The 26,668-nt window shown below is 40.3% G+C and overlaps 1 protein-coding gene across 5 annotated transcripts in view; it reads right to left on the bottom strand.

The window, feature by feature from the left end:
* COL25A1 (collagen type XXV alpha 1 chain) overlaps nucleotides 1-26,668 on the bottom strand; it is a 588,595-nt gene that overhangs the window by 198,348 nt on the left and 363,579 nt on the right. For all 5 annotated transcript variants that reach the window (XM_040329411.1, XM_040329395.1, XM_040329418.1 and 2 more), the window contains exons 5-7: nucleotides 22,091-22,108; nucleotides 7,444-7,470; nucleotides 7,241-7,267 (exon numbers count right to left, since the gene is read on the bottom strand). In XM_040329411.1, the coding sequence (XP_040185345.1) occupies nucleotides 7,241-7,267; nucleotides 7,444-7,470; nucleotides 22,091-22,108 (72 nt within the window). The remainder of the gene's footprint in view (nucleotides 1-7,240; nucleotides 7,268-7,443; nucleotides 7,471-22,090; nucleotides 22,109-26,668) is intronic.

The raw sequence follows: 26,668 nt of genomic DNA, 5'->3' as shown, positions 1-26,668 counted from the left end.
TGAAGCGCTACGGCTTCACTGCCCGGTTCCCTACGGCGCATACGCGAGTCGCGCCACGCCCGCCGATTGGCTCCCGCTGTGTGCTGGGAGCCGAGACGGGATGTGACGCAATGCCTGTCTTTTGCCTGTGAATGCCGGGCCGGAAGTGGGTGCAAATACCTGTCTTTAGACAGGTATCTGCACCCCCTCCTCCCTGAAAGGTGTCAAATGTGACACCGGAGGGGGGGGGGGGGTTCCGATCAGCGGGACTTTACTTTAGGGTGGAGAACCGCTTTAAGAAAAACTGAGGGTTTAACCTCCCTGGCGGTATGATTCTGTCTGGAATTACGTACCAAAAGCGGTACAATTATTTGCAAGGAAATTTGGTGTTTTATACTGTAGGCCTGCAATTCTTAGGAATAACTCACTTAAATCTGACCAAACAAGAATCTAATAGGCATCCCGGGTATGACATTTTTTTAAAAACAAAATGATAAATTATAATATAATAAATAATTATAAATAATTATAACAAATAATAATATAATTCGAATAAAAATTATTCAATAATGTAATCAACTCAAAATCACTGAAATTTGCTCAGTTGCAGAATTGTCGCTGTCATTATTTTTTTTTTTTTATGACGAATTTCCCCACAAATCGCTATCGCACAATTCTGAAAGTGATTATAATTTATTATCGCTGTTTTCTAGCTGATCTAAAACCATTTTTGACATAAAGGGACACTTTTGGTTGCTATGGACAATCTGCAGTTTGCAGGGAGAAAGAAATGTTTTTATTATATAAAAGAACATGCATGACACTGGGCAGACCACTAGGGACAAGGGGGGGTGTGTTTTTTTTACATACAGTACTGTAATCTATAAGATTACAGTATACTGTATGTAAGGTGTTTGTTTACCTTTTTGAATTTGGCGCCGATCTCCGCTCCCGTGCGTCGTAACGTCGCAGGGAACGGAGATCGGCGGCACAGGAGGACGCTGTGTGAATCGAGCGAGGTCCTGCTCGCTCACACAGCGCGGTGACATCGCTGGATCCAGGACAAGGTAAGCCGGCGCACGCTGCAGGCTCTGCATAGCTTACCCCGAGCGTGACTCGGGGATACCGATCGCAGCAGAAAAAATCCACCCCGAGTCACGCTCGGGGATACCGCCAGGGGGGTTAATATCAATTTAATGACCCTAGTTTGGAAATTCGTAAGACTATGGCATAATGTCCAACATTTGCATAGATTTGTCTTTATCAGAAAAAAAAATGTTCAGCCCAAAAACATTATGATGATGGAGAAAACATAGGAATTACCGTAGCCCTCATAGCGTCAGTGATGACAGGCTCCTCCCATACTGGTGCTATACTCTCTTCTAGTTGACAACTCTTTATTGTACCCCTTCTGTTTCCCAAGCAATTCAATTATATTTTACAGAGCTTTATGCTTTAAAAGTTACATTTGACTGGGTTGCTCTCTCCAACTATATGTAATTAAATGTTCTGCCTACCTTAGATTATACAAATAGTAGTCTGCGTAGCAGAAGCAAATTCCTCAGATAATAAAGCAATGGGAAATTACATCATTTATAAAATTTATGGGGAATACTTTTTTGTCTGGAACACCTTACTACCTTTAATGCAACTGAATCTCAGGGATCTAAACCTTCCTCAATGAACAAGGTTATAATAATTGTCATACCAAAAGGTAAAGATTCAACTTTGTAGGCCTTGTAGGCCAATTTCATTGCTATTCTCAGAAATGAAGCTGCCAGCTAGAGTGCTTTCTACTGTCTTGTCCTCCATAATTCACAAATGTATACACACTGATCAGTAGGGTTTTATCCAAAACAGATCTACTATGATCAATATCGATAGAATATATCTTGGTATACAGATTCTGGCACATAACACTGGTAATAGAGCCGTGTTGTTATTAGGCGCTGCTAAGGTGTTACATTTTTGTTTAATAGCAGTATAATCGACAGGTGTCACTCACAACTCTTTGGTATGGGTTAGAAAATCCTAGCATGGATTCAACTTGTATACTCCTATCACTTATCAGAATACAAAATTATTTAATGGAACCTTTTACTTTGATTAGAAGCACCAAACAAGGCTTCCCTTTATTCCCGTGGCTATTTGTTCTTGTAATTGATGTTGGCTATTTTTGGTATTTCTGGAAAAATGAGATTCCATGGAGAAAAAGTCGAAAAAAAGCAAGCCTTGTATGCACAGGACAAGTTGCTATTCCTAGGAAATACATCCTTATCTGGATTTCTCTCATGAACTTGATCTCAGGCCTTGTACACACGACCGCTTTCCTCGACAGAATCCATCAAGAAACTTGGTAGCAGAGCTTTTTTGCCGAGGAGAACGGTACTATAAATTTCTGAGATTGGGCAGTGTATAATTAGCTGAAGTTTGCAATTAAAAAAAATAAATGTTTTAGCAACTATGTTACTAATAAAAAATTAAAATGCACAGATGTATAACCAACAACGGTAACCAATTATTTTCAGAGGAATTTAAAGAAAAATTGATTTTGCTTTGCCCGTGATTGGATGATTATAGTTCACTTTATTCACAAAGTGATCAGTGTCTAAGTAAATTAACCCAACAGTGTACTTGGCATATGAGAAATCAGATAAGGGAAGCCTATAATCTGCTCTTTGCCACTCTAACTCTGCTAAATAAATAAGAATTGTGTTTTTTATTTATGTACTATCAAAACTTTTTTTAATCATGTTAGTTTATATTTAAAGATTAGAAAAATCTGTGAAATAGTCTAGAACTGACAGACGGTACATTGTAAAACAAGAGAGTAAGCTTCTAAATTCTATTTATTTGGTTAGAGGGAAAATGTCAGTAGATGTAAAATCTAAATGTGAATCTTAAAAGAGTTTATATTGGAAATATATACACAGTCACGCATGGTGTACAAACATCGATTACAATACACACACTGTGAAATCTGGATTTTAATATTACTGCTGAGAGATTGTGTCTAATGAGAGGATTATTCCCAGTTGTCATCTCAGCATGAATAACAAAATTCCTATTACACTGCATGACATCACATATATTATTTATACCATAGGGGTGCTCTTGTCATGGATATAAAACACAAAGTTCTGAGGGCAAGGATCTATTTTCTCTTTCCTTTTTTAATTAAGAATTAAATCTGCTAAAATATAGCATCACAATCCAAGGAACATTTGATGCTTAATTGTTCTGCTTCCTATTTAACTGGAATCTTGAGAAACAATAAAAATGCCAACTGCTGCCTGCTAAGCCAATTTGAGAAACACAAAGTTGTGCTTGTTTAAAATACCTGTGCTTTACTCTCAGTCAAGCAGTATATTACTAATTGCTGATTATATTTTACTTTTATTGAAGCTTTTAAGCCAATGAGAAAAGAGATGCATTGCCCAATACACAATTTAATGACTTCGTCAAGAGCTTCTTTGTGCTGCCATGTTATGTGAATGACTTCACTTTGTTAGCAAAGCTATTTGTTCTTGTATACTTCCCATGGTATAAATGCATTTCTGTTATATAATGACAATGTATATACTATAACAAAATTATTACACAGTTAGTACACATAGAAGGCACAAAAAGCAGGGGTATACCACATTTACTATCATCTATAGAAATGAATCAGTGTTTATTGGCCAACAATGTGAATTTAGAACTTGGCTATGCAACATTAACTGAAAAACAATATTCTGGATAAAAGAAATGTAATACAAATTGTATTTATGTAAACTTTTCCTAAGCAAAACATGAGGGTGGCAATTGCTGATCTTCCTCTAAAACAAATTGGTTGCCTGTCCTACTGGCTTCAGAGCCACTGACACAACACAGATCAGGATAGTCCAGGTAAAGTCATTTTCTACATATTTGTTCTGAGTTAGTGACTCAAAGTTTTAAAGCCACAAGATCAGCATGCCAGCAAGACAACTAGAATTTGCAGAACAAATCAACAAGAGCAGCCCCCATGTTACACTCGGCAAGAATAAGCCTATAGTACTGAATTCTTCTGGCTCTAGATACTGTAGAGGTCTGCTTCATTGGACCCAGTATAAGAAAGTCTAATTGATGCCAATAAAACGAGGGCTCCTTATTTTAAAGAATAACTCCACCAGTATGAACGTAACCTGAAATCTTGTCCTTGAAATACATATTTTTGATGTTACTTACCCTGTGCATCCTGTGGGTCTGTTTTTAGCAAATACATGGTTAACAATTTCAGTACATATCTGTACACAAAAAGGCATTGAGTGGGATCTGCTTACACTTAACCAGGACTGTATGTACAAAATGGCACTCGTGGGCCTGTGCTACGGCAGTAATGTTAGCAGGGTCGCTGTTAGAAATCACGGGGGCCCCGTACAGCCTACCTCACCGGGCCCTCCTTGCAAAAATTTTCAAACAAAAATCCCCCCTCCTAGCACAACCCCCTCTAAATTACCCCCCTGCCCCCCCCCCCAGCACATATCCACTTCCCCAAATCCCTACTACATTTGCCAATGCCAAAGGGAGAGGGAGAGAAACCAGCTTTGAGTTGCTGGGTAAGAGACGCTGTCATTCTTCATTCTATGCTCCACCGATCCTCCTGCTATCCAGGCCCCCTTGTGTGCCCGGGCCCCCCTACAGAAGGGCTGGTGGTCCCCCCCTATCAGCGGCCCTGAATGTTAGGGAGAGAAGCAACAAGTGTCAAAATTAACAAAATCATGATATTTTTTTCCTAATTTTGTACTTGTATGCCCACTTTTGAAAATTTAAGGCTAAATAATTACAGGGAGAAATTGGTGTGAGGAAAGATATGAGGGGTCAGAAGGCTCTTTGTAGTTTAGGAATCATGAATCTCCCCTTTCTCTCATTTGGTGGTCTGTACAGCTAAAGAAAGTGAACATTGTTTTTCGCACAGTGATCAGCATCTACTGCCTTAGTTGTACTGTAAAATAAACAAAGCACACTTATTATATTGTACTCCTAAAAGTATTTGTTATACACACATATCACAACCAACTTACTTTAAAAAGGTGTGCTGTCCCTTTAAATGATTAACCACTTGGTATCCAGCCTATAGTCTAAAGACGGCCACAAGGTGGCTCTCAATTGCCGGGAGGACGTCTATAGATGTTCTCTGCTCCTCCGGCCACTGGATGGCTGGCGCGCCCGCCACATCACTGCAGTGCCGATGCGCATACCTGGCGGCCACGATGTCCGCCAGGCACCCACGATCGGCGGTTACACAGACAAGGACGTGGATCTGTGTGTGTAAACACACAGATCCATGTCCTGTCAGGGAGAGGAGACCGATGCTGTGTCCTTTGTACATAGGGACACTGATCGGTCACCTCCCCCAGTCAGTCCCCTTCCCCCACAGTTAGAAACACTATGCAGGGCACACATTTAACCCCTTCTTCGCCCCCTAGTGTTAACTCCTTTCCTGCCAATCACATTTACACAGTAATCAGTGCATATTTATAGCACTGATCGCTGTATAAATGTGAATGGTCCCAAAAATGTGTCAAAAGTGTCCGATGTGTCCGCAGATCACCGCCATTACTAGTAAAAAAAATAAATAAAAAAAAATCATAATTCTGTCCCCTATTTTGTAGGCGCTATAACTTTTGCGCAAACCAGTCGCTTATTGCGATTTTTTATTACCAGACATATGTAGAATACGTAATGACCTAAACTGAGAAAAAAAATTGGGATATTTATTATAGAATAAAGTAAAAAATATTGTGTTTTTTTTTCTTCAACATTTTCGCTTTTTTTTGTTTATAGCGCAAAAAATAAAAACCACAGAGGTGACCAAATACCACCAAAAGAAAGCTCTATTTGTGGGGAAAAAAGGACGTCAATTTTGTTTGGGAGCCACATCACGCGACTGCGCAATTGTCAGTTAAAGCGACGCAGTGCCGGCAGCTGAAATTTCACCTGGGCAGGAAGGGGATATATGTGCCCAGTAAGCAAGTGGTTAAACTGGTGAATAGGTGCAATAAAGCACATGTGAAATCACAAATAAGTGCAAAATAAGCACACAAAGTACAAATAATCAATAAATGAATAAATAAAATCGAAAAGTATGCAAATTGATCAAATACAATCACTCTTAGTAATATAAAGTCCAACACAAAAATCTCCTGATATATTACAAAGTCCTTGTGCAATCATTGGTGAAATAAAGTGCTCAGAGCTAGCCCTTATGATATCAGAGAATTGATCTCCGCATATACGAGCATGTTTGAGCACTGAAGCACTAATTAATGGAATTTTTACATCACCGAGAACTTTATTCACCATCAATTGCACAATGGCTTTGTATTATATTAAGATATTTCTGTGTTGGACTTTTTATTAGTAAGTGCAATTGTATTTTATCACTTTGCATATTGATTTTATTTATTCATTTATTGCTTATTTGCACTTTGCTTATTTTGCACTTATTTGTTATTTCAAATTTAGTGCATCTAATGTATTTCCCAGTTAGGAAAGAGTTGCAAGGTGGAAGATCAAAAGCTGGAAATTTTAAACGTGAGCTTTGTCAGTATTGACTGTATTAACCATATCATTTTCTACTTAATTGCTGGTGTTGTTGTTTGCACTACTGCTTTGGAAATTGAGTACTTTATGATTCTTTGGTTTGATTCTTTGATTTCATAGAGCATTAATATATTTGCTTTCTAACTAGTACCAACGGCCTCCTACAAATATTTTATTTAAATGCTTAAATAAAAAACATAAGGAACAACCGTTACTGTCTGAATCAAGCACAGGTATTCGTGACAGATAAGTTATCTATTTAGGTTTTGCAGAATCTGGTAAAAAAAAGGTTACATATTTTATATACAATAAATTTAAATGAATAATTAATTTAATATAATGGAGTTATTCTTTAAAAAAACAAGAGCAATATGTGTGTTAATTCTAGCCATCAAAGCTACTGCACGTTGGCTTTTGTTTAAATAGCAGCTCCCTACAGCAAGTGTAGAAAGGGATAACACGCCATTTTTACTAGAGAGCTGCTGTTTAATGGGTAGGTACCAAAAGCATTAACTGGTTATGGGCACAACAGATGAACAATACACTGACTTTGCTGAGGTAGTGACTGGAGCATGCAGAGAAGATGCGGCTGTTAAACACAGATACACAGTGGGGCTGCTGCATTTATTCAGGGTTTTACTAAGATTATAACTGATGTTTTTAGCAGCGGAACATTTTTGAAAGTGCTTACCCGAGGGCCCTGATCACCTTGATCTCCCTGCAAAGGGGAAAGATGAGATTATAGTTTTAAGAAGGACTCTGAGCTGTCCTCTCTCACAAATGCTGATTGCATGTCACAGACTTTACTATGCATTAATATGCTCCAGTTGAACATCAGCATGGATTTGCCATTCTGCTTCAAAAAAGATACACATCAGAAAGATGATTACTCACCTTGTCACCCTTCGGGCCAGCAGGACCCTGAAAAGAAAAACAGAAATAATTGTAGATTATGACTATGCTTCTATTGAAGAAAAGGTGATGGCATCATAGGTCTTTATGTGGTATTCAGTTCTGATAATCAATAACCCAAAGCATTACAAATTTATCCAATGACTTTGTTGGTACTTGCCTATTTTTTTGTATATTTTTTGTTGGCTAACTTGAATGTGTAACAAGGACCTTCTGTATTCGCATATTCCTTTTTTTCTGCTAATGTCAAACTGATTACGGCAGCCACAGTTGTTGCTTTTTTGTATTTGGTGCAGGCACACACTGGAAGTCTTCACTTGGCTATGCTGGCTATAGAGTGCCATTCTTTTTGAGGCAATGGGCCTGCATTGCAGTACATCGTACTGCATTGCAATGCACAGTAATGTGTGACACACCTTTATGACATGTTTTGGTGCATTGGCAGTCTATTATTTTAAATAGGCTGCCTTAACACAACACATGTTAATGTGTGACATAGCACAAGCTAACACACTGCACAGAAGTAAATTGGCCAATAGGGAGAAAAAGGGCTGCCTCCAGGTGAGTCTGCCCTCTGTTTGTGCATTGCTACATACAGTATGTGCCATTGTGTATGGGGTGACTGTAGTCAAATACAGCTACATTGTACTATTTCCAATACGTTTTTATTTTCCCCAAACATTTGTTTATCCATGATGTTTTTGTTTGATTTTCAAAGACAAGAAAGAAATACAATTAACATTGCATGGTAGCGACATATAGATTATATGCCACTTATCCTCTCCCACACAAAATACATTAACAATATAACCAAATGGTCAACCAAGAGGTTACTACTGACATATTATTGCAATATAATGAAACCAGGAGATAAGGTAACTTTCAAATTGCAAATTTTACAAGTAATACAATACAACTCTAAGGCCTCGTACACACGACCGAACATGTCTGCTGAAACATGTTCGGTCGTCGTCCGCGGACATGTTCGGTCGTCTGTATGGGCGAGCTGACCGGACTCCCGTCCGAGCAGACAGGTTTCCAGCGGACTAATGTTTCTTAGCATGCTAAGAAACATGTCCGCTGGCACCATGTCCGTCGGACATGTCCGATGGTCTGTACCACTCATCGGACATGTCCACTGGGCCGCCATCCCTCGCATGCTACGAAGTGATTCGACGCATGAGTGGAAGCATTGACCTTCCAGGGTCGCGCACGTGGCCACGTCATCATCGTGGCCACGTCGCGACACGTCACCGCGTTTGTTTTCCGCAGGGATTTTGGTCTGATGGTGTGTACAGCCATCAGACCAAAATTCGGCAGCGGACATGTCCGATGAAAACGGTCCGCGGACCGTTTTCATCGGACATGTTCGATGGTGTGTACGAGGCCTAACCGTTATCCCATTTATCAATTATGACAATCTGGCAAAAATGGGAGGAGCTGCCCCAAACATTTAAATTCAAGGCAGGATTTCACCCCCCATTCCCTGGCCTACTCCTTTCCTTATCTGTTCCAGTTGAAATTTGTTAAGATTTTGTATACCAGTGCTGTTTGAATCAAAAAGAAGGCAACATCCCAAAAACTCGTCCTGAAAATTAAAACAATGGCACTAATAAAAAAAAAAGTATCAACTGTACTTAGTTGTTTTTGTATATGTCCCAAAAGTGGGATGATAGTTTAGAATTTAGGGATCACACATACAGTATCAGGGATGCTTTGACACAGCAGTGTGGCTTCCATGTGCATTTCCAAACGTATGCAAGAAAAACCTCTGCTTTTAACCTTTGTCTTCAGAACAGTATATACAGTTTAATAGTTTTTTTTATAGTGATATAAAGCAAACAACTTGATCAAATGCCAAATAATTTAGGCTTGCCTTATACTATGCACTATAAATTTTCCTATCCTTTGACCAGGAGCTGAAGGAAGGATTCTCTCATCAGAATACAATGATCCTGCTGCTAGCTATAGCCAGTGGCAGTGAAAAAAAAAAGACAGGCTGTATGTGCTGAAGTCGATCAATAGGTCAACTTCAGTACAACCAGCTTGCCCACAGATAGATCGAAATTTCGATCCAACTGTGGGCGGCTTCACACATAGATTTTTAGATATTTTCTTATCGTAATGATATGATGACAATTTACTTTTAAATAACAGCTCACGATGGATGGATGGACTTGGTCTTAAGACATGTCTGAGACTTTAGGGTCACCAGGGAATGCAGTTTTTAGTTAAATTTTCCTTTCATCCTTTGATACAGCAGGGATTAACAATGTTAGCCTGGCACTATCCATTTCTGTCATATAGTCTGTAATAAAGAGGTTGCCTGACTTGCACAGAAAAGAGAATCTGCATGTTGGGTGAATACAGGATCATTTGAGAGTGTCACTGTCCAGTCCCATGTAATCAGATGTCAGTATGAATATCTAAATCTTCCAAAAGTAATACAAGAAAAGCCATGAAAAGTGTACAAACTTTGTAAGCTCTAATGTACTTAGCCATATCCAGCTGGACTCAAAAGCATACATCTGTAAAGGGTATAACAAAATGGTCCACCAGCCAACAGGTTTTTTTCTTTCCATCCAGGATTCACAATTTCGAATTCAAAGCTGTCCTTTCAAAGTGTATGGGAAGTTAGCAGTGCACATAAGTGGTTTACATTTACTCGCAGAAGAAAGCCATATATTTAAAGGGCTCTCTGTCTAAAGGGTCATATATTTGTTTATACCAACATGACACATTTAAGGCAATATGCTTTTAGGGAAACATGGAACTGCTGATCTCTACATCTATGCTAGTGCTGTGCTATCTGTGCTAGTTTACTAACTGTCATGCAGTATTAATTTTTACATTAAATATCGATTTAGTTTTAGTCATAGTCTTTTGAATAAAATGCCATTTTAGTTTTAGTGGTATTTTAGTCATCTGAATTGTTTTGTCTGAAAATATGTAGCCCTAGAAATGAACTGTTGTTCAAAGCCCATGGTCATGTGCACATGTAATGATTCAGGCTAAGCTCCTAAAATGATCTTTGTAACAATATATATGTAATAATGGGCCAGATCCACAACGAGCGGGCGCAACGTAACTTTTGTGATTTAAGTTACACCGCCGCAAATTGCCCAAGTTAGTGCCCGATCCACAAAGCACTTACCTGGAAATTTGCAGCGGTGTAACTTAAATCCGTCCGGTGCAAGGCGGGCCAATTCAAATGGGGCGAGTCCCATTTAAATTAGGCGCGCTCCCGTGCCGGACGTACTGCGCATGCTCCCGACGCTATTTTCTCGACGTGCTTTGCGTTACGTTACGTTGCGCCGAGTTTTGTGAATCGCAACGGGTAAAAAAGAAATGCGACGGGAAAAAAAAAATTTAAAAAGAAATTTGACAGCGACGCGGGAAAGACAGGTATACTTTTACATGGTGTACTAACTTTACACTTTGTAAAAGCAGCCCTATCTTTGCGACGGCAAACTAACACTTACGGAGACTTAACGAAGGGAAAAAGCTTTGTGGATCTCCGTAAGTGCTAATTTGCATACCTGACGCTGGATTTCGACGAGAAATGCCCCCAGCGGCGGCCTTGGTACTGCATCCTAAGATCCGACAGTGTAAGTCCATTACACATGTCGGATCTTAGGGATATCTATGCGTAACTGATTCTATGAATCAGCCGCATAGATAGAAACAGGGATATGACGGCGTATCAGCAGATACGCCTGCGTATCCCTTTTGTGGATCTGGCCCAGTGTTACATAAACTTTTTGAGATACGAGTAGGAAATATTGGAAAAAACAGTCAGGGTATGACACTGTGAAATCCATTGTTCAGTATACTATTTTGTTTGATTTATATAATAAAAAGGTTCTGCAGCATCCTAATGTTAAAATCATACTCAAATTGTAAAAGAATGTTGCAAGATTCCTGTCTTTAATAGCTCATTCACACTAGCCTGCACACTTAAATGCATGCACACTAGTGTACATTGTGTAGGGGCAGCAAGGGAAAATTAGATGCATTGTTACACTGTTTACTTTTTCTTTCTATTATTTTTATTTTATTTTTTATTTGAAGTGTCACAAAATTACACTTTATTTGATTTGTTGCAACATGGTGCATGTCAACATTTTTATGCAACACGGTGCAACACATCTCAACACAGGCTTATAGTGTGAATAGGAAAAAAAATAAAATGTTTACTATGTGCCCTTGTGTTGAGCCTGCGTTGATGCAGATTAGTGCAGCTCAACTGACATGGTGTGGATGAGCCCTAATATCTGAAAATGAGCGGTCAATGACATTGTCTTGGGCATTATTTTTGTTTTAGGACATTATTATTTATCAACTTTAAATCTCATGATTGCCATACATGCTTTCATTTATTTTTTTATCTAACTAATGTGTGATTTGATCAATATGATTAAATTGTCCAACAATTAAATAGGCGTAAAATTATCGATTGGCATCACTAAGATTGTTTGTTCTTTATCGACACATTCAGAGTGGACAAATGGGACAGCCTTCGGCTGCTATTGGTTGCTAGGGGGACATGCACCCACCACATCCTTGCCAACTGCTGATATCATCCAACCTATTCACTTAAATGGCAGAAAATCCTCAGCCACATAAACAAATGGGTAGGGGTTGGAGGGGTTACATCATTATGTATATATGGCTACATTGCCAATAACATTGTCCAAATATGAATATGGCCATATCCGGGCAATGATGTCATCACTATCAGTTGAGCAAAGCGGGTTTAATGGGAAATTCCCCCACTCGCTCCGGGCCCCCCTCCCACCTGCTAGCAAAAAACTTGCTATGCAGTAGCTGGCATGGATTCTGGGAAATGTAGTCCTTAAAGAGCCACAGTGTAAAGCAAGTTAAGGGAGGTTGATGGTGGACTTCACTACCCAATATTCCCTGCACAACAGAGGAGGTGAGATAAGACTTTTCCTGTGTAATTCTGGAGAGATCTGGGCCTTGTGAGAGGAAGCCAAGCCATACAGATGTGTGGCCTTGGCTGGGAATATGCAGAGACCAGGGTGCCACCTCAGAGCAGTGCGGGGACCAGAAAATGCAGACCTGTTGCTCTTGATGAGCCTGTACAGAGATTGGGTGCCTTTGCTGTGTCCAAAAGAGCCTTACGACTAAGCTGTAGAGAGATAATTTCCTGAACTGGGATCGGAGCTGGGAGGACCTGTTGCCATGAGTGTCTATAGCAAGGGAAAACCAGAAAGGATCACAGCTGAGAGACTGACCTCTGTGAGGACCTGTTCAGGAGGACTGTAGAAGAACAGAGAACCCATCATACCCAGTGGCTCCTTCCACCTTCTACCCCTTTTCTACAAGCAAATTATTAAGACAACGAGTTTGAGACAATCAGCATGGATTCTGCTGCCACAATCCAGTGGTTTTAGGAGCAAACTGAAGACATATGTAATGGATGATATTTCACAAGACACCTGGACAGAAGAGCAGATCCACCAGGCAGGGATGGTACTAGTTCCTGATCAGAGGGTGTTCGTACTGGACTTCAAATCAGATAGAGTGACCTCTTGCACACATGTCCTACTAGAATGAAGGGGGGGAATTCCTGCTTGCTTCCAGTGGACTAGTCTGCAGCTGACTAATGAAGTTTAAGACCACCTGGTTCAGCTGAGAACACTAGATGACAATCCAGAAAATCTGAGTCAGGCTACGCCAACAAAAGGAACTGCTCTGACATTGCTTGTGGCCATGATAGGGCCTTAATTCAATGCTGCTTTGTGAGACTTCATGGACAAGTGCCAGAAGAGTAACCCAACTTATGCTGGGTCTGGATATGGGAAACTGAGAGCATTTGCAGGGAACCAGCCAGTGCCTGCCAGTAAGGAGAGCTTTGAGGAGTGGCTGGAGCAAACCATGCAAGTTTTGGATGAATGGGGCATTCTTCAGGCCCAGGAAAAGTAGAGGATCACTGAGAGCTTGAGGGGGGCTGTCTTAGAAGCTATCCGCAATTTGAAACATAGCAAACAGGACTGTACAGCCTATAACTACTTAAATATTCTTCAAGACGTGATTAGAACAGAAAAGCCTCCGACCTCATGTACTAGTTTGAATATACCTACCAGAATGAGGGGGAGATGCTGTCCGATTACATTAGGTGTCTTAACAAGATAATGCACCAGGTTTTGCTAAAAAAAGGTATAGATCCCAGATGAGTAGATGAGGTATGGGCACAACAGTCTTTAAGGGGAGCTCAACCCTTAGATCCTTTGATGATTTCGCTGAAAATGCAAGGAGATGGTGGAATCTTGAGGAACTCAAGAAGTGCGAAAAGAGTGCAAGAAGAGGAAGCGTTTCTGGAGAATAAAAAGAAATGCTTGAGATCAAAACTTGTTGCTGAAGTCAGAGTGGCTAGTGCAGCCTATGATGACCAATAGAGCTCTTAAAAAACCCAGATGGCTTAGCTAGTGGAGATGCTGACTTTACTAGCGTCCAAAATTGTCGCATCCCCTGGTGAAAGTGTTTCAGGGTCAAGTCATTCTTGAAAGACCCCGACACTTTGCAGCCTGGAGACGAAACATAGAGTTATGCAAGCCATGATACATAGTAATATTGAGGCCACCTAACTGATACGATTCCTGATACGATTCCCAAACATCTCAAGGTTTGGAAACCTTGGATGCATATTTTTTTACCACCTGGTTTTGACTCCTCCCTTCTTGAGTAACAACTGCAGACCTGGCTAAGCAGGTGCGGCTAAACTTTCCCCATCCCCCTTATTCACTTTTTACCTCCTTTTTATTTTTTTCTTACCTTAACCTTGGAAAGTTTGCACTAAAGTTTTAAATCAAATATTGCAGCTCAATTTCCTTGGATTGACTGTTTGCTGTAGATATTTACATTTCCTTGTACATGCTATTTGCACTTCATGGGGCTTAGGTGTACGTTTATCAAACGGGGATAATTTATCTCATTTCAGTTCTCAGCAGTTCTCAGAGAAAAATCTTCTCCTCTGGCACCCTGTTTATGAAGCGGAGAACATTTGTTCTCAGAATGAGAATAGATGAGAAGTTTTTCCTCTGAGAACACCTGAGATCTGAGTAGAAGAGGGAGGGGCTGCCTGTGATCTCCTGAGAAACTTGTGTGATTACAGAGCAGCTGAGTTTTAAAAGTGAAACCAAAGTTAAAAAGGTTGTGTTATTACATGAAAATAATAAGCGCTTTTTTAAGTCACATTTTGGCACATTGTTTAAATGTGTGTTTTTAATTGCTAATTTTGGCATCATTTATGCATATTTTGGCATTTTTTTTAACATGGCATTTTTTTCAACACACATCTGGCCGTAGGTTATTTTATTGTGCATTTTTTTAAACACACATTTTGGTCCTTTAGCACACATTTTGGCACAGGTTATTTTAAAGCGGATGTGCGGCCAAAAAAAAATATTAAAAGCCAGCAGCTACAAATACTGCAGCTGCTGACTTTTAATATTAGGACACTTACCTGTCCTGGAGTCCAGCGCCGTCCGCAGCAGAGGACGAGAGATCGCTCGTCACTCTGCTGCTCCCCCCGCCATCCTCAGTGAGGGAACCAGGAAGTGAAGCGCTCCTGCTTCACTGCCTGGTTCCCTACGGCGCATGCGCGAGTCGCGCTGCGCCCGCCGATTGGCTCCCGCTGTGTGCTGGGAGCCGAGTGTTTCCAGCACACAACGGGGGGTGACGGGATGTGATGAAATGCCCGTCTTTTGCCCGTGAATGCTGGGCCGGAAGTGGGTGCAAATACCTGTCTCTAGACAGGTATCTGCACCCCCCTCCCTCCTGAAAGGTGTCAAATGTGACACCGGAGGGGGGGAGGGTTCCGATCAGCGCAAGTTCCACTTTAGGGTGGAGCTCCGCTTTAAGATGCATTTTGGTGTGGTTTGTAATGCACACTTTGTCGCTTTTTTTAGCATATAGTTTGACACCTTTTTAATGTGCATTTTGATTTGCTAAATGTGAATGGTGTATAGTATATGAACGGAATCCCACATATGTAATGCAGCTATACACCATTCATATAAATGAAAAATACATTTATAATCATTATTATTATTTTTTTTTTTAATAAAGTATACAAATATAAACCCCGTATAACTGTCATAGAACAGTCCATGGGTAAAACCATATTCTAGGGTTTATAATTTTTTTTTACTAATAAATAAAAAAATGATATAAAAATGATTTTAATAATAGCATTTTAATGCAGGTAGAATTTTTATATATATATATACATATACACACACATATATATATATATATATATATATATATATATATATATATATATATATATAATATTGATATAGATATTAAATAAATAAAAAATATTTATATATATATATTTATTTATAAATATAAAAAATATATTTTTTAGATATATAGGTATATATATATATATATATATATATATATATATATATATATATATATATATATATATTATATATATATAATATAAAATATATATAAAAAAATATAATATATATGTGTGTGTATATGTGTATATATATATATATATATATATATATATATATATATACACTATAAATTCCTAACCTGCTCATTTTGGGGTGTGTAATGGTGGGGAAGATGTGATCTGACTGTATGGCTGCTTGTGTGTGAAGCATGGAAGTAAAAAGACTTCCTTCTTCCTCCACAATACTCAGCCAGCTTCACGCTTCTCACTCTGATTCTCCACCTCAGAGATGGTGAATCAGAAAGTGAGAATTCTGTCACAGATCGCCAGTGAGGTGCTGAGATCACACTTTCATAAACTGGCCGTTTCTGTGACAGTCAGTTACAGATTCTCACTGTGGTGAGATAATCAGTGAAGAACATGTTCTCAACTGATTACCTCAGCTTTATAAACTGTGTATGACCTGAGATCATCGGTGAGAATCGGGATCACCGCTGATCTCACTTTCATAAAAGGACACCTTAGTGCTCTTGTCATTTGACCTTGTGGAACACTACCGGTCAATTTATTCGTTTTTGTACCATGTCACTGTTTAGATTACTGTACTGTTTATTGTACCTAAAGTTGGTGCGAATATCTCATTTGTAAAAAAAAAAAAAAAGAAGTTGGTGCGAATCCCATCCCTTATTGTAAACTTCATGTTAATGTTGATATGTATGTTCTATTGCTTTTTCAATAAAAATGCTGAACAAGAGAAACCAGTGGTTCAAGGGGTTTTCTTCAACTGCGGAAGAAATGTGACTGTTCGAGCATGCCAAATCCTGGAAGTCAGAGCCAAAAACCAGTGGGAAACTTCAGAGGGCCCAGGTGAAGGAGCCAACCAGATGCCAACCTACAACAGTTAGCTTTAAATTCAAAGATGGGAGGAAACAACAGTGGAGGTCCAAAGCCTCACAGAGGCGACCATATAATGCATATATTGCATTAAGATAAAAAAAAACTTCTACCTTTACAACTCCTTTAGGCTGGGTTCACACTAGTGCAAATTCGCATGAATGGAGATTCTGATCGACTCTCCATGGAGCTGGTTCACATATCTCCATGGAGGCTGCAGAGCGACTTGCACAGGAGTGCTGTGCATCCTTGGCTCTGTTTCAGGGCCGAATTCAGACAAACATTTGGCCCTGATTCATCCCTGAAACGGAGAACAGGGACGCACCAGACCCCTGCAGCAAGCTACATTTGGCTTAGATGTGAACCCAACCTTAAAGGAGATGGACATTTTTTAATGCTTCACTTTAAGCATTTATAAATAGACTGCATTTGTTCGCATCGTTAAATGTTCCCCTGGGAAGTGCACACCCCAAAGCAATTTCTTGACACCCCATTGCCTATTAGGCCAGAACATTAGCATTTTTAATTTGACAGCTCCCTTTGATTTAAGTGGGGTTCATTCAGCATCCAAATTTTGAAGTCCCTATACATGAATTCAAACAAACTCAAATCAGATTATGAGACTGCATGGTGGCAACAGAGACACTTCGAGAACTTACAATTGTATCCTCCAACTCTTGAGTAAAATCCTCTTCCATGTGTTTAACATATCAATTGAATGAGCTATCAACTATACATGAGATTATACTTTTAGGATAGATTAATTGGAAAGAAATTTAGCATTTATGTATCCGAATCATTATAAGACTTAGTTATCTTTATATATCAGCAAGAAGTATTACTATCAAACAGAACTTCTGAAAAAATAATTCTCTATCATTCTATTATAGGTGGCTGGAGTCCTCACCTCTAACTAGTGGAGTAGTGACAAAGTATTTTTCACATCACAATTTACCTGAATCTCCACGTGTTTTAGAAAACTTTGATTGTCTTTAAAAGAAGAACTCCAGGCAAAATGTATTATCTCTGGAATTTCAGTGTTTACCTATATATATGTTTTCTACTCCCATCACCACCCCTCTTCCACCTCCCCACATACACACACACTCACACCAATTGGACGATGATGGAGTAGAAACAGTTTGATAAGGTGATTCCAGAGCTTTCCTGTTACCATGTTCACAGTAAAAAAATAAAATAAAAAAATATTAGAGCCAAAGCTGGATCTAAGTGCAGCAGCCACAGGATCTACAGTCAATATATATTTATACGCCCTGGCCCTTCTGCCCAATGCCAAAGCTTCCATCACACATCAACTTAAAAACAAGCCTGGAACCATTTATTTTCCTACTCTTTTATGTCATGCAGTTTTCAGAAAGTGACAGTGGGGCAGGTAGTTGGATAAAATAGGCGCGTTCTCTGTGTAACTCTAAGTACAATAGAATAATATTGTTCTTACCATGAACCATTCATTTAAAATGGCATTCACTATCAGAGGAAAATTGGTAAAGAAAATATATTTATAACTGTACAAATATATTACTGCAAAGAGCACCAGAATCATTCTACAGCAAAACAAATACGTTGCACATACATACAAAATTCCTTTTGATGACAAATGACTGCTACTATTCAGTATAATTCAAGGTCTAGTTTCTGTTCCCTTATTATTATCCTGACACATATGTAACTGAAATGTTGTGAACAATGCATATTATTTTTTCAGTGCCATTATAAAGCACTTAGGTAAAGAGAAATATTTTTTAAATGTTTTATACATTTATAGGTAAAGGGACTTGGTTCAACTACCAGCTTTCATAGTAATTGAAATGCAAGCATTTTATATTACTGATTCACTATTGGCAATTAGCTGCCATTAATAACCACCCATTGTAGTAACCTCACTGATATTGTGTCACAATATTCCCCAGAATAAGCTGACCATGTTCTCCCTGATTTTAGAAAATCAGACTGGAGTGGGCAGAGAAAAAAAAGGTTTTGCAAATGTTTTAATACCTCTGTGCAGTCAAAAAAATAAAACATAACAATCAACACATGGGACATAACTTAGTCAGTAGGATGTGTCCCTTGTGCTGATACCTCTTCCTTCCTTCTCCATCCATGCCCCACCATCCCTGCCGCCATAATCTTCTGGTGCAATGGGGCTTAAAAGAACCGTGATGATGCCAGCTCCTTCATTCCTAGAAGCCAATATTACAGCCTCTATGATTGGAAAGCGATCTATAAATGGAGGTGGTGGGTTTTATAATCATCTGCCCCTCCTCCATGTATATATTATGTCACCCTCGCACTGCTTGCAAACAATTTGAGTACTGACAGTGATCAATTTTTGGACATTCCTGGCCAGCGGCAGCCAAACTCTGACAGCGGCAAACCTAGAAGTGATCAAAATAGGGCACTTTTGGGTTCATAACAAAGTGGGAGGATCTGCTCTTCCATCCTGAAATTCCTACCCCCTTAGCATTTACTCTGACTATCTAACACGATTAACTACTGTAGCGCACTCCCCTAAGAAGCCATAGAATTTCCACAGGCACTCAGAGTCAGAGAACAACCCATGAATTTGCTTTTTTTTTTATTATTGAGGGATAATAACTTGGATAGGGATTGGAGAGAATGGGATGCCCACTCGACTTCAGAACAACTTCATCGACAACTCTTCCTATATACAGCCCTATATACTCAGCTTCTTCCTCCAGCACTTGCTTGCAGAAAATCTAACTGGCACACTGTACAGATCTGACAAAGCAATCAGTCAGATTAGAGCAAAAGCCTGTTGTAGGCAGGAACTCAAGGCCTCTTAGATGTGTAGCAAAAATTCAGTGTCCAGCTTACATTAATCCTGTGGCTACTGATCCCAGCACCACCTCTTCAGGCCCTGCCAACCCGCCTGGCTGCAGCTGCCCCTCTAGCTAGCCCTCCAGGCTAACTTCTTCCCACAGTCCTACAGACTGACACTCACCAGCCCACCTGGCTGACTCTCAGGAGATATCCCGGATGTGCTAACCTGCTCCTGCTGTCCTCTCACTTGCTCCCATGCCTCCAGGAAGGGCCTCTTCTGTGTGTTGTAGAAGGAATCTTCCAGCACCCAAGCCCCAGGCCTGAGGTCTCCCCCCTCCAAACTAGGGGGCATCCTGCAAAGGGCCTCCGATAGCCTCCTCAGCATTCCATCTCCATCTTCTCCCCACAGTCCTCCAGACTGACACACTCTCCACAGTCCTCCAGACTGACACTCACCAGCCCATCCAGCTGACTCTCAGGAGATCTCCCGAATGTGCTGACCTGCGCCTGCTGTTCTCTCACTTGCTCCCATGCCTCCAGGAAGGGCTTCTTCTGTGTGTTGTAGAAGGAATCTTCCAGCACCCAAGCCCCAGGCCTGAGGTCTCCCCCCTCCAAACTAGGGGGCATCCTGCAAAGGGCCTCCGATAGCCTCCTCAGCATTCCATCTCCATCTTCTCCCCACAGTCCTCCAGACTGACACACTCTCCACAGTCCTCCAGACTGACACTCACCAGCCCATCCAGCTGACTCTCAGGAGATCTCCCGAATGTGCTGACCTGCGCCTGCTGTTCTCTCACTTGCTCCCATGCCTCCAGAAAGGGTTTCCTCTGTGTGTTTTAGAGAGAATCTTCCAGCACCCAAGCCCCAGGCCTGAGGTGCTAAGCCCCAGGCCTTAGCACCCAAGCCCCCTGGCCTGGGCTATACCCTGACCCAGATTCAGCCAAGCTAATTTACCTACATCAAAACTAAACTATGTACACCTAGCATACTAGCTAGAGAGTGCTACACAATTTTTACTGTTTAACGGTTAACATGGCTCCACAGAATGTCAATTTTTTGGAGTTTTTTTTTTTAACCCAACTATGATTTGTTTTTCTCCAGTAACTAAAGGTTTATGTACGACAGTTTAAACAAGTGACAAATGCAGTTACTATGCGATGCCGAGTTACTCTGTGAAGCTTCCTTTTCCTTCCCTGACTGAGCCATATCTTTCATGTGTGCCTCATAGACTCCCCCTCCCAGTCACTGCAGTTCTAAGTCGGAGGATTTAATTAAAGACATGCTGCAAATCCAGAAGGCAGTTGGTCTGGCTAGGTATGTATAGGTGCTGATTGACAAGCTGATAAACACACCATCTACAATGTTTTATCCTACTACAGAGCAAGCAGGTACATCATACTTGAGTGGCAATTGCTCTGAATTCAGGAATTGCTGCCACACGATCACAGGGTTTAGGGGGGCTTCATTGGCAAGAACAACAGGTAATTGTAGAGGGGCTAAGAGAAAACGTAGAGTGCAGATACACCTATACTTAAACGGTTAACCATATATTTTTTTTTAGCGGGGCCATAGTGCTGACAATTCTGTTTTATGCTACAGAACCACTGGATCACTTTTACAGGCAGTGGAAGGGCGTGTCCGATTGGGAGAGACGGTAAGGATGCAACCAGGAGGATCCACTTCTTGGGACACAGTGAGACAAACTGATGTTGCCGGCTTGTGAAAGCATCTGATCAAACTGACCTTGGTTTGATCAGATGCTGTGGAGTCCAGAGGAGAGATGCAGGGTCTAACAGACCCCAGATCTATCCATGAAGAGCACCAGACATGGCCCATGCTATCACAAAAGGTGCTGTTCATTCCTTGTGATAGCAATAAAGTTGATAAAAAAAAAAAGTATGCATATGAAAATGGTGATTGCACATGTGAGATAATTCTAATGTCAGAACTCCTGTGTAACTCAAGAAGGGTAACCTGTAAAGGCTTTTAAAGCATCACCCATGGAGATTTTTTGGTGTCATAGTTTGCGTACCGAATTTTAAAACCTGACATGTCAGTTATCTATTTACTTGATGTAACATCATCGTTTACAGGTACAGGAGGCAGAACACAACTGCCCAACTGGAGCTGTCAGTTTTTTTTTGGGTTTCACAAAAAAAAACTGTAGTGTGTACCAGGCTTAAGAATGCAACAATAAAATACTTATTGTAGAGCAGACATTCTACACCAGGATTCCATGGGAATTCCAGGGTTCTTCCAGAGGTTGCTAGGGGCTCCTTGAGGTGTGAGTGGCTGACCTACCATCATATGGTGCCTGAATAAGTCTTGGTCCATTGCCACTGATATTTTTAGTTGTCAGAGGCATTTTTCCCAATGAATCCCAATGAATGAATTTTAGCAGGAGTTCCTTGAGATCTAAAAAGGTATTTTAAGAGATCCTCAGGGGTAAATCGGTTGAAAATGGTTAAAAACAAGCATCTTCTGTTTACTTACTTGAGTTCCAGGTTGACCCTGCAATTTAAAAAAAAAACAGTAATGTTAAACATTATTCAACTAAGCAAAAGTAGATGATAAAAAAATAAGACATACAAATCATTAATAAATAACATTTTCCACCTGACTTTCCTTATCTACATACAAGTTCAGTGTTTGCGTCTTAAAATATTGCAGCCAGAAACACCCACACTCACTCACACTCGTACACCCAACTACACTTTACAGAATAAAATCAGTAATGGCAGCCTCCATGTATCTCTCAGTACCGGTTTACTTTAAGGGACCGTTCAAATTCAGAGTAATTTCTTGGCACTGCATACAACAGCTATTAAAACCTCAGTGTTCATTTATACTGCAGATTAAAACCCATTAGGATGCAAACATAGACTTCTCCTTGACAAGTAGACCATATTACAAGGCACTAGACAATGAGGAAATGATAAGTGGAGAGCAGACATTAACCTTCCAAAACAGTGCAGCAATATCCAGTAACTAATGCACAATACATTAACGAAATTTATCAACAAATCATAGCCATGTGCATTTTGCAAAAAAAAAATTGGATTACTAAATTAACTGTAAAGTATCAAATGTCTCTATCATGGATGCCCTGACTTATAATGGGAGTGGAAAAAACAATGTTGATGTACAAAGTGAAGTAACCCAGAGCAACAACTTGATTTTACATAATTGTAACCAGTTATAATTACTACATTTTGTACATTGCTGTTTTCCGCATTAACAAGCCTGAATCGATTTGATTTGCTACACTGGGGTTATTTTAGAGATCATAATCATGCTGTGCTAGACCTATTGCCGTTGTAAAAGATACATCAATTAAAGAGAACCTTCCGCAAGAATTGTTTTACTTACTTTGATAATATTCACTTTTATCCTGGACTACTTCCTACAACATTATAAAGTCTTGTAATAGACAACATTTCTTCAGAGGCAGTAAAATACTGCATTTACAGGAGATACGTTTTGTACAATGCCTTTTTTTAGTTTTCCTATGTCCATGATGTCAAGTTTTCTTTAGCACACTCTGAACCATATGACCATTTACGGCAATAAAAAGGTATACTACAATTTTAAAATGGCAAACATTTAAATTATAACACAGTGAATGTTTTAAATGAACTTGCCCTCATTTCCAAATGTTTACTAAAATATCACATCAGGATGAAATAGTGAGCATGTAGTATAAAACCCACACCACTGCCATTGCTTCTTCTTTCTCAACATACCTTTATCAGTCTATCAAAATTATCCTATGGGGTCTCCTGGCCCCAAAGGGTTCTAAATGACATTCAAGTATATTATGGGGCCTTCTCTTTAAAATTAATAACAATCATTGCTTTATTTTTAGGACTGAATTGTGGTAAACTGATATGACACAATAGAGAAGCTTTACTGATGCACACAGAATCTGGTGCAGTTGTGCATAGTAACCAATGAGCTTTTATTGCCAAAGCTTAAAGTTTTACTAAACCCAGGACCCTGCATTCACTATATCTGGTCTCCCACAGCACACGGTACATGGAAATGCAATAGTTTAATAAATATATACTGCTAAAGAGGGATTCCACCCACACATTTATTTTATTTATTTTACAGTGTTTGTAGCTGCTGACTTTTAATAAGGACACTTACCTGTCCTACTCACCTGCGATATCAGCCGCCCGAGGCCGATCCCTCGATCCTGGCAGCTCCCTGCGCCGCCATCCTCAGTAAGGGAAACAAGCGTGCCGTGCGGCTTCACTGCCCATTTCCTACTGCGTGAGCCACGTGACGCTTTGTGAATGGGCCGGCTGCTCTCTGGGATACACACAGTTCCCAGAAGGCAGCGCGCCCCATTCACCAGAAGACACCGCGAGTAGGACAGAGAAAGAAGACCTGCTGCGGACGATGAAGAGGCATATTACGGACTTCCGCATAGCAACCACTATTTCTGGTAAGTAAACGTTTTATTTTTCAATGTTTTTTAGGATTTTTGGTCAAAAATAAATTTTGTGGGTGGAACTCCATGCTAAATACATTGGGCCGGATTCACATACCTGAGTGCATCTTTATGCCGGCGTATCGCATCTCATATGCGCTACGCCAACGTAACACAGAGAGGCAAGCACGGTATTCACAAAGCACTTTCTCCCAACATTGCGCCGGCGTACCGTAAATTCCTCGGCGAAAGCCGGCCTAATTTAAAGTAGGTGGAAGTGGGCATGATCCATTTAAATGAACCGTGACCCCATGCAAATGATGGGCCGAACGAACGGCGCATGCGCCGTCCCGTGGACGCATCCCAGTGCGCATTTGCAGAATCACGTCGAAACTACTCCCTAAGATACGATGGATCACTGTCTACGACGTGAACGTAACCTACGCCCAGCCCTATTCACGTACTACTACGTAAACGACGTAAAATACGACGGCAGTTCCCACGTCCATACCTTTGCTTGAGTTGCACCTCATAGATGGGGAATAACTATACGCCGGACGTAAGCCTTACGCAAACCGCGTATATTATGCGCTGGGCGCAACTACGTTCGTGAACCGGCGTATCTCACTCATTTGCATATTCGAATTGTAAATCAATGGAAGCGCCCCTTGCGGCCAGCGTAAATATGCGCCCAAAATACGATGGCGTAGGAAACTTACGTCGGTTGGATGAAGCCTAATTTCAGGCGTTTCTAGTTCTGTGCACGGCGCACATATACGACGGTGCACATTTACACTTACGCAGCATATATCGAGATACGTCGGCGTTAGTGCTGCGTGAATCCTGGCCATTTTCTGAATCAGCTGTTAGAGCAGTCTTGTGACTTCTATCAGTGTCTGGTTAAAGCTTGTAGGATGAGTTTTCATTTTCCCATGATTTCCCTATGAGAATGCAGGACCCCCGACCCTCTGTCTGGACAGGTCACATGATAGTGACATCACACATGTGGGCATACAGGCTGCAGTGGAAATCTCCTACTACCTAAAATCTCAGCACTGGAGAAACTGCAGTTTATCACTTATTGTGGTATACAGATCAACCAAAAAGGTAAATAGTAGCAATATTTTAATGCAAAAAAAAAGATTTATAAGCTGTGGGAGGCAGATGGACTATTTTCATTTTACTGGGTTTAGTAACACTTTAATGACCACAGTTGCAGGCAGGACTTTCAAACATGCCCCTTTATCTCCCCAGTGGGAAGCATTCAGTATAAGTGATGGTGGAAATGACTTCAGGGGGGCATAATATACATATGCATACCGCTATTTACATATGACTGCTGCCAGTCCGCCTCTATTTATATATGACTGCTGCCAGTCCGCCTCTTATTACATATGAATGCCACCACTATTTGCATATCAAACACAGGGTTTGCAGGTGAGTCATCTGGACACAACAATAGGGCAGAGCTGGGCAGCATTAGTAACAGAACTTCATACTAAGATATCAGGACATAACATGGGACTAAAACCTCAAGGGAGGAGGGAATTTAAACTGGGATAGTTGGCAAGTATGAGGCAGCTGCTTTGGGCCCCACAACAATGACAGGGCCCAAGGCAGCTTCCTATTTTGCCCTGCCTTAAAGACAGCCCTATCTCTAGCAATACACACCAAACTGAGCATGTGTAGCTTTTCCCCTAGCCTCTGTACTATCCAGAGATGCTTTGGGGACTCTGGAATAGCCTTTTTACACAATGCAGATGATTTAGGTTCCACAGTGAGTATAACAAGCATGCTTTACTGCATATACAGACTGATTTTATGGTTGTGGGTTTAGTAACACTTTAACTGAACAAGCTGAAGTTAGAAGCTGATTGGTTACTATGCATCGCTGTACTAGATTCTGTGTGCACCAGTTTTAGTACAATCTCCCCCAATGTGTTTCTGAATAGCTTGTGAGAGAGGCATATACTACTCCAACAGTTGATTTAAAATAAGAATTTTAAATCAAGGAACTCTGAGGGCGTGAAAAGAATACAAGATATTTTGTGAATAGACAAGGGATGAGGAAAGGGAGGATGAATGACAGAATCCTTTAACAATCAAAGCCACGGCTCCTTTAACTTTCACATTCACAGCTCTAATCCCCTCAACGTCTTAAGTATAGTGCAGGCAGTATATTCTGGCATGCATGAGACCAGGATTTTGAAGCTGAACAGCATTTAATTTAGACATTATTGTCAGTAGAGGTAACTTATTTGCATGGAGCACAAGTCAAGAATTTATTTCTTTATTACATGTCTCAGGGAAGCTAATCTCCCCACTATATTCCAAGTAACTCTTCAATAACTTGAAGACTATCATTATAATAGAATAGCCTAAACATGTTTTTTTTTATCTATGCCAGGTAAAAAAAAACACCCAGGTCCAGTCAGATTCACATGAAGCTACTATAAAAAATGTCACAGATATATTAGCTCCACATCTAACTGCCTACACAAGCTCCAAATGACATGGATTGCCTATTAGATCTGAAACAGTAAGTGCTCACATTGTACCCAAGGCAGGGAGGCATTCCGCAATATGTACTAGCTATAGGTCAATTTCTCTCCAAAATGAAGGCATTAAAATGCCAG

The sequence above is a fragment of the Rana temporaria genome, chromosome 1 (assembly GCF_905171775.1).
Source record: "Rana temporaria chromosome 1, aRanTem1.1, whole genome shotgun sequence".
NCBI lineage: Eukaryota > Metazoa > Chordata > Amphibia > Anura > Ranidae > Rana > Rana temporaria.
The sequence above is the reverse complement of the archived record's forward strand: the minus strand, read 5'-3'. Positions and strand labels throughout refer to the sequence as shown.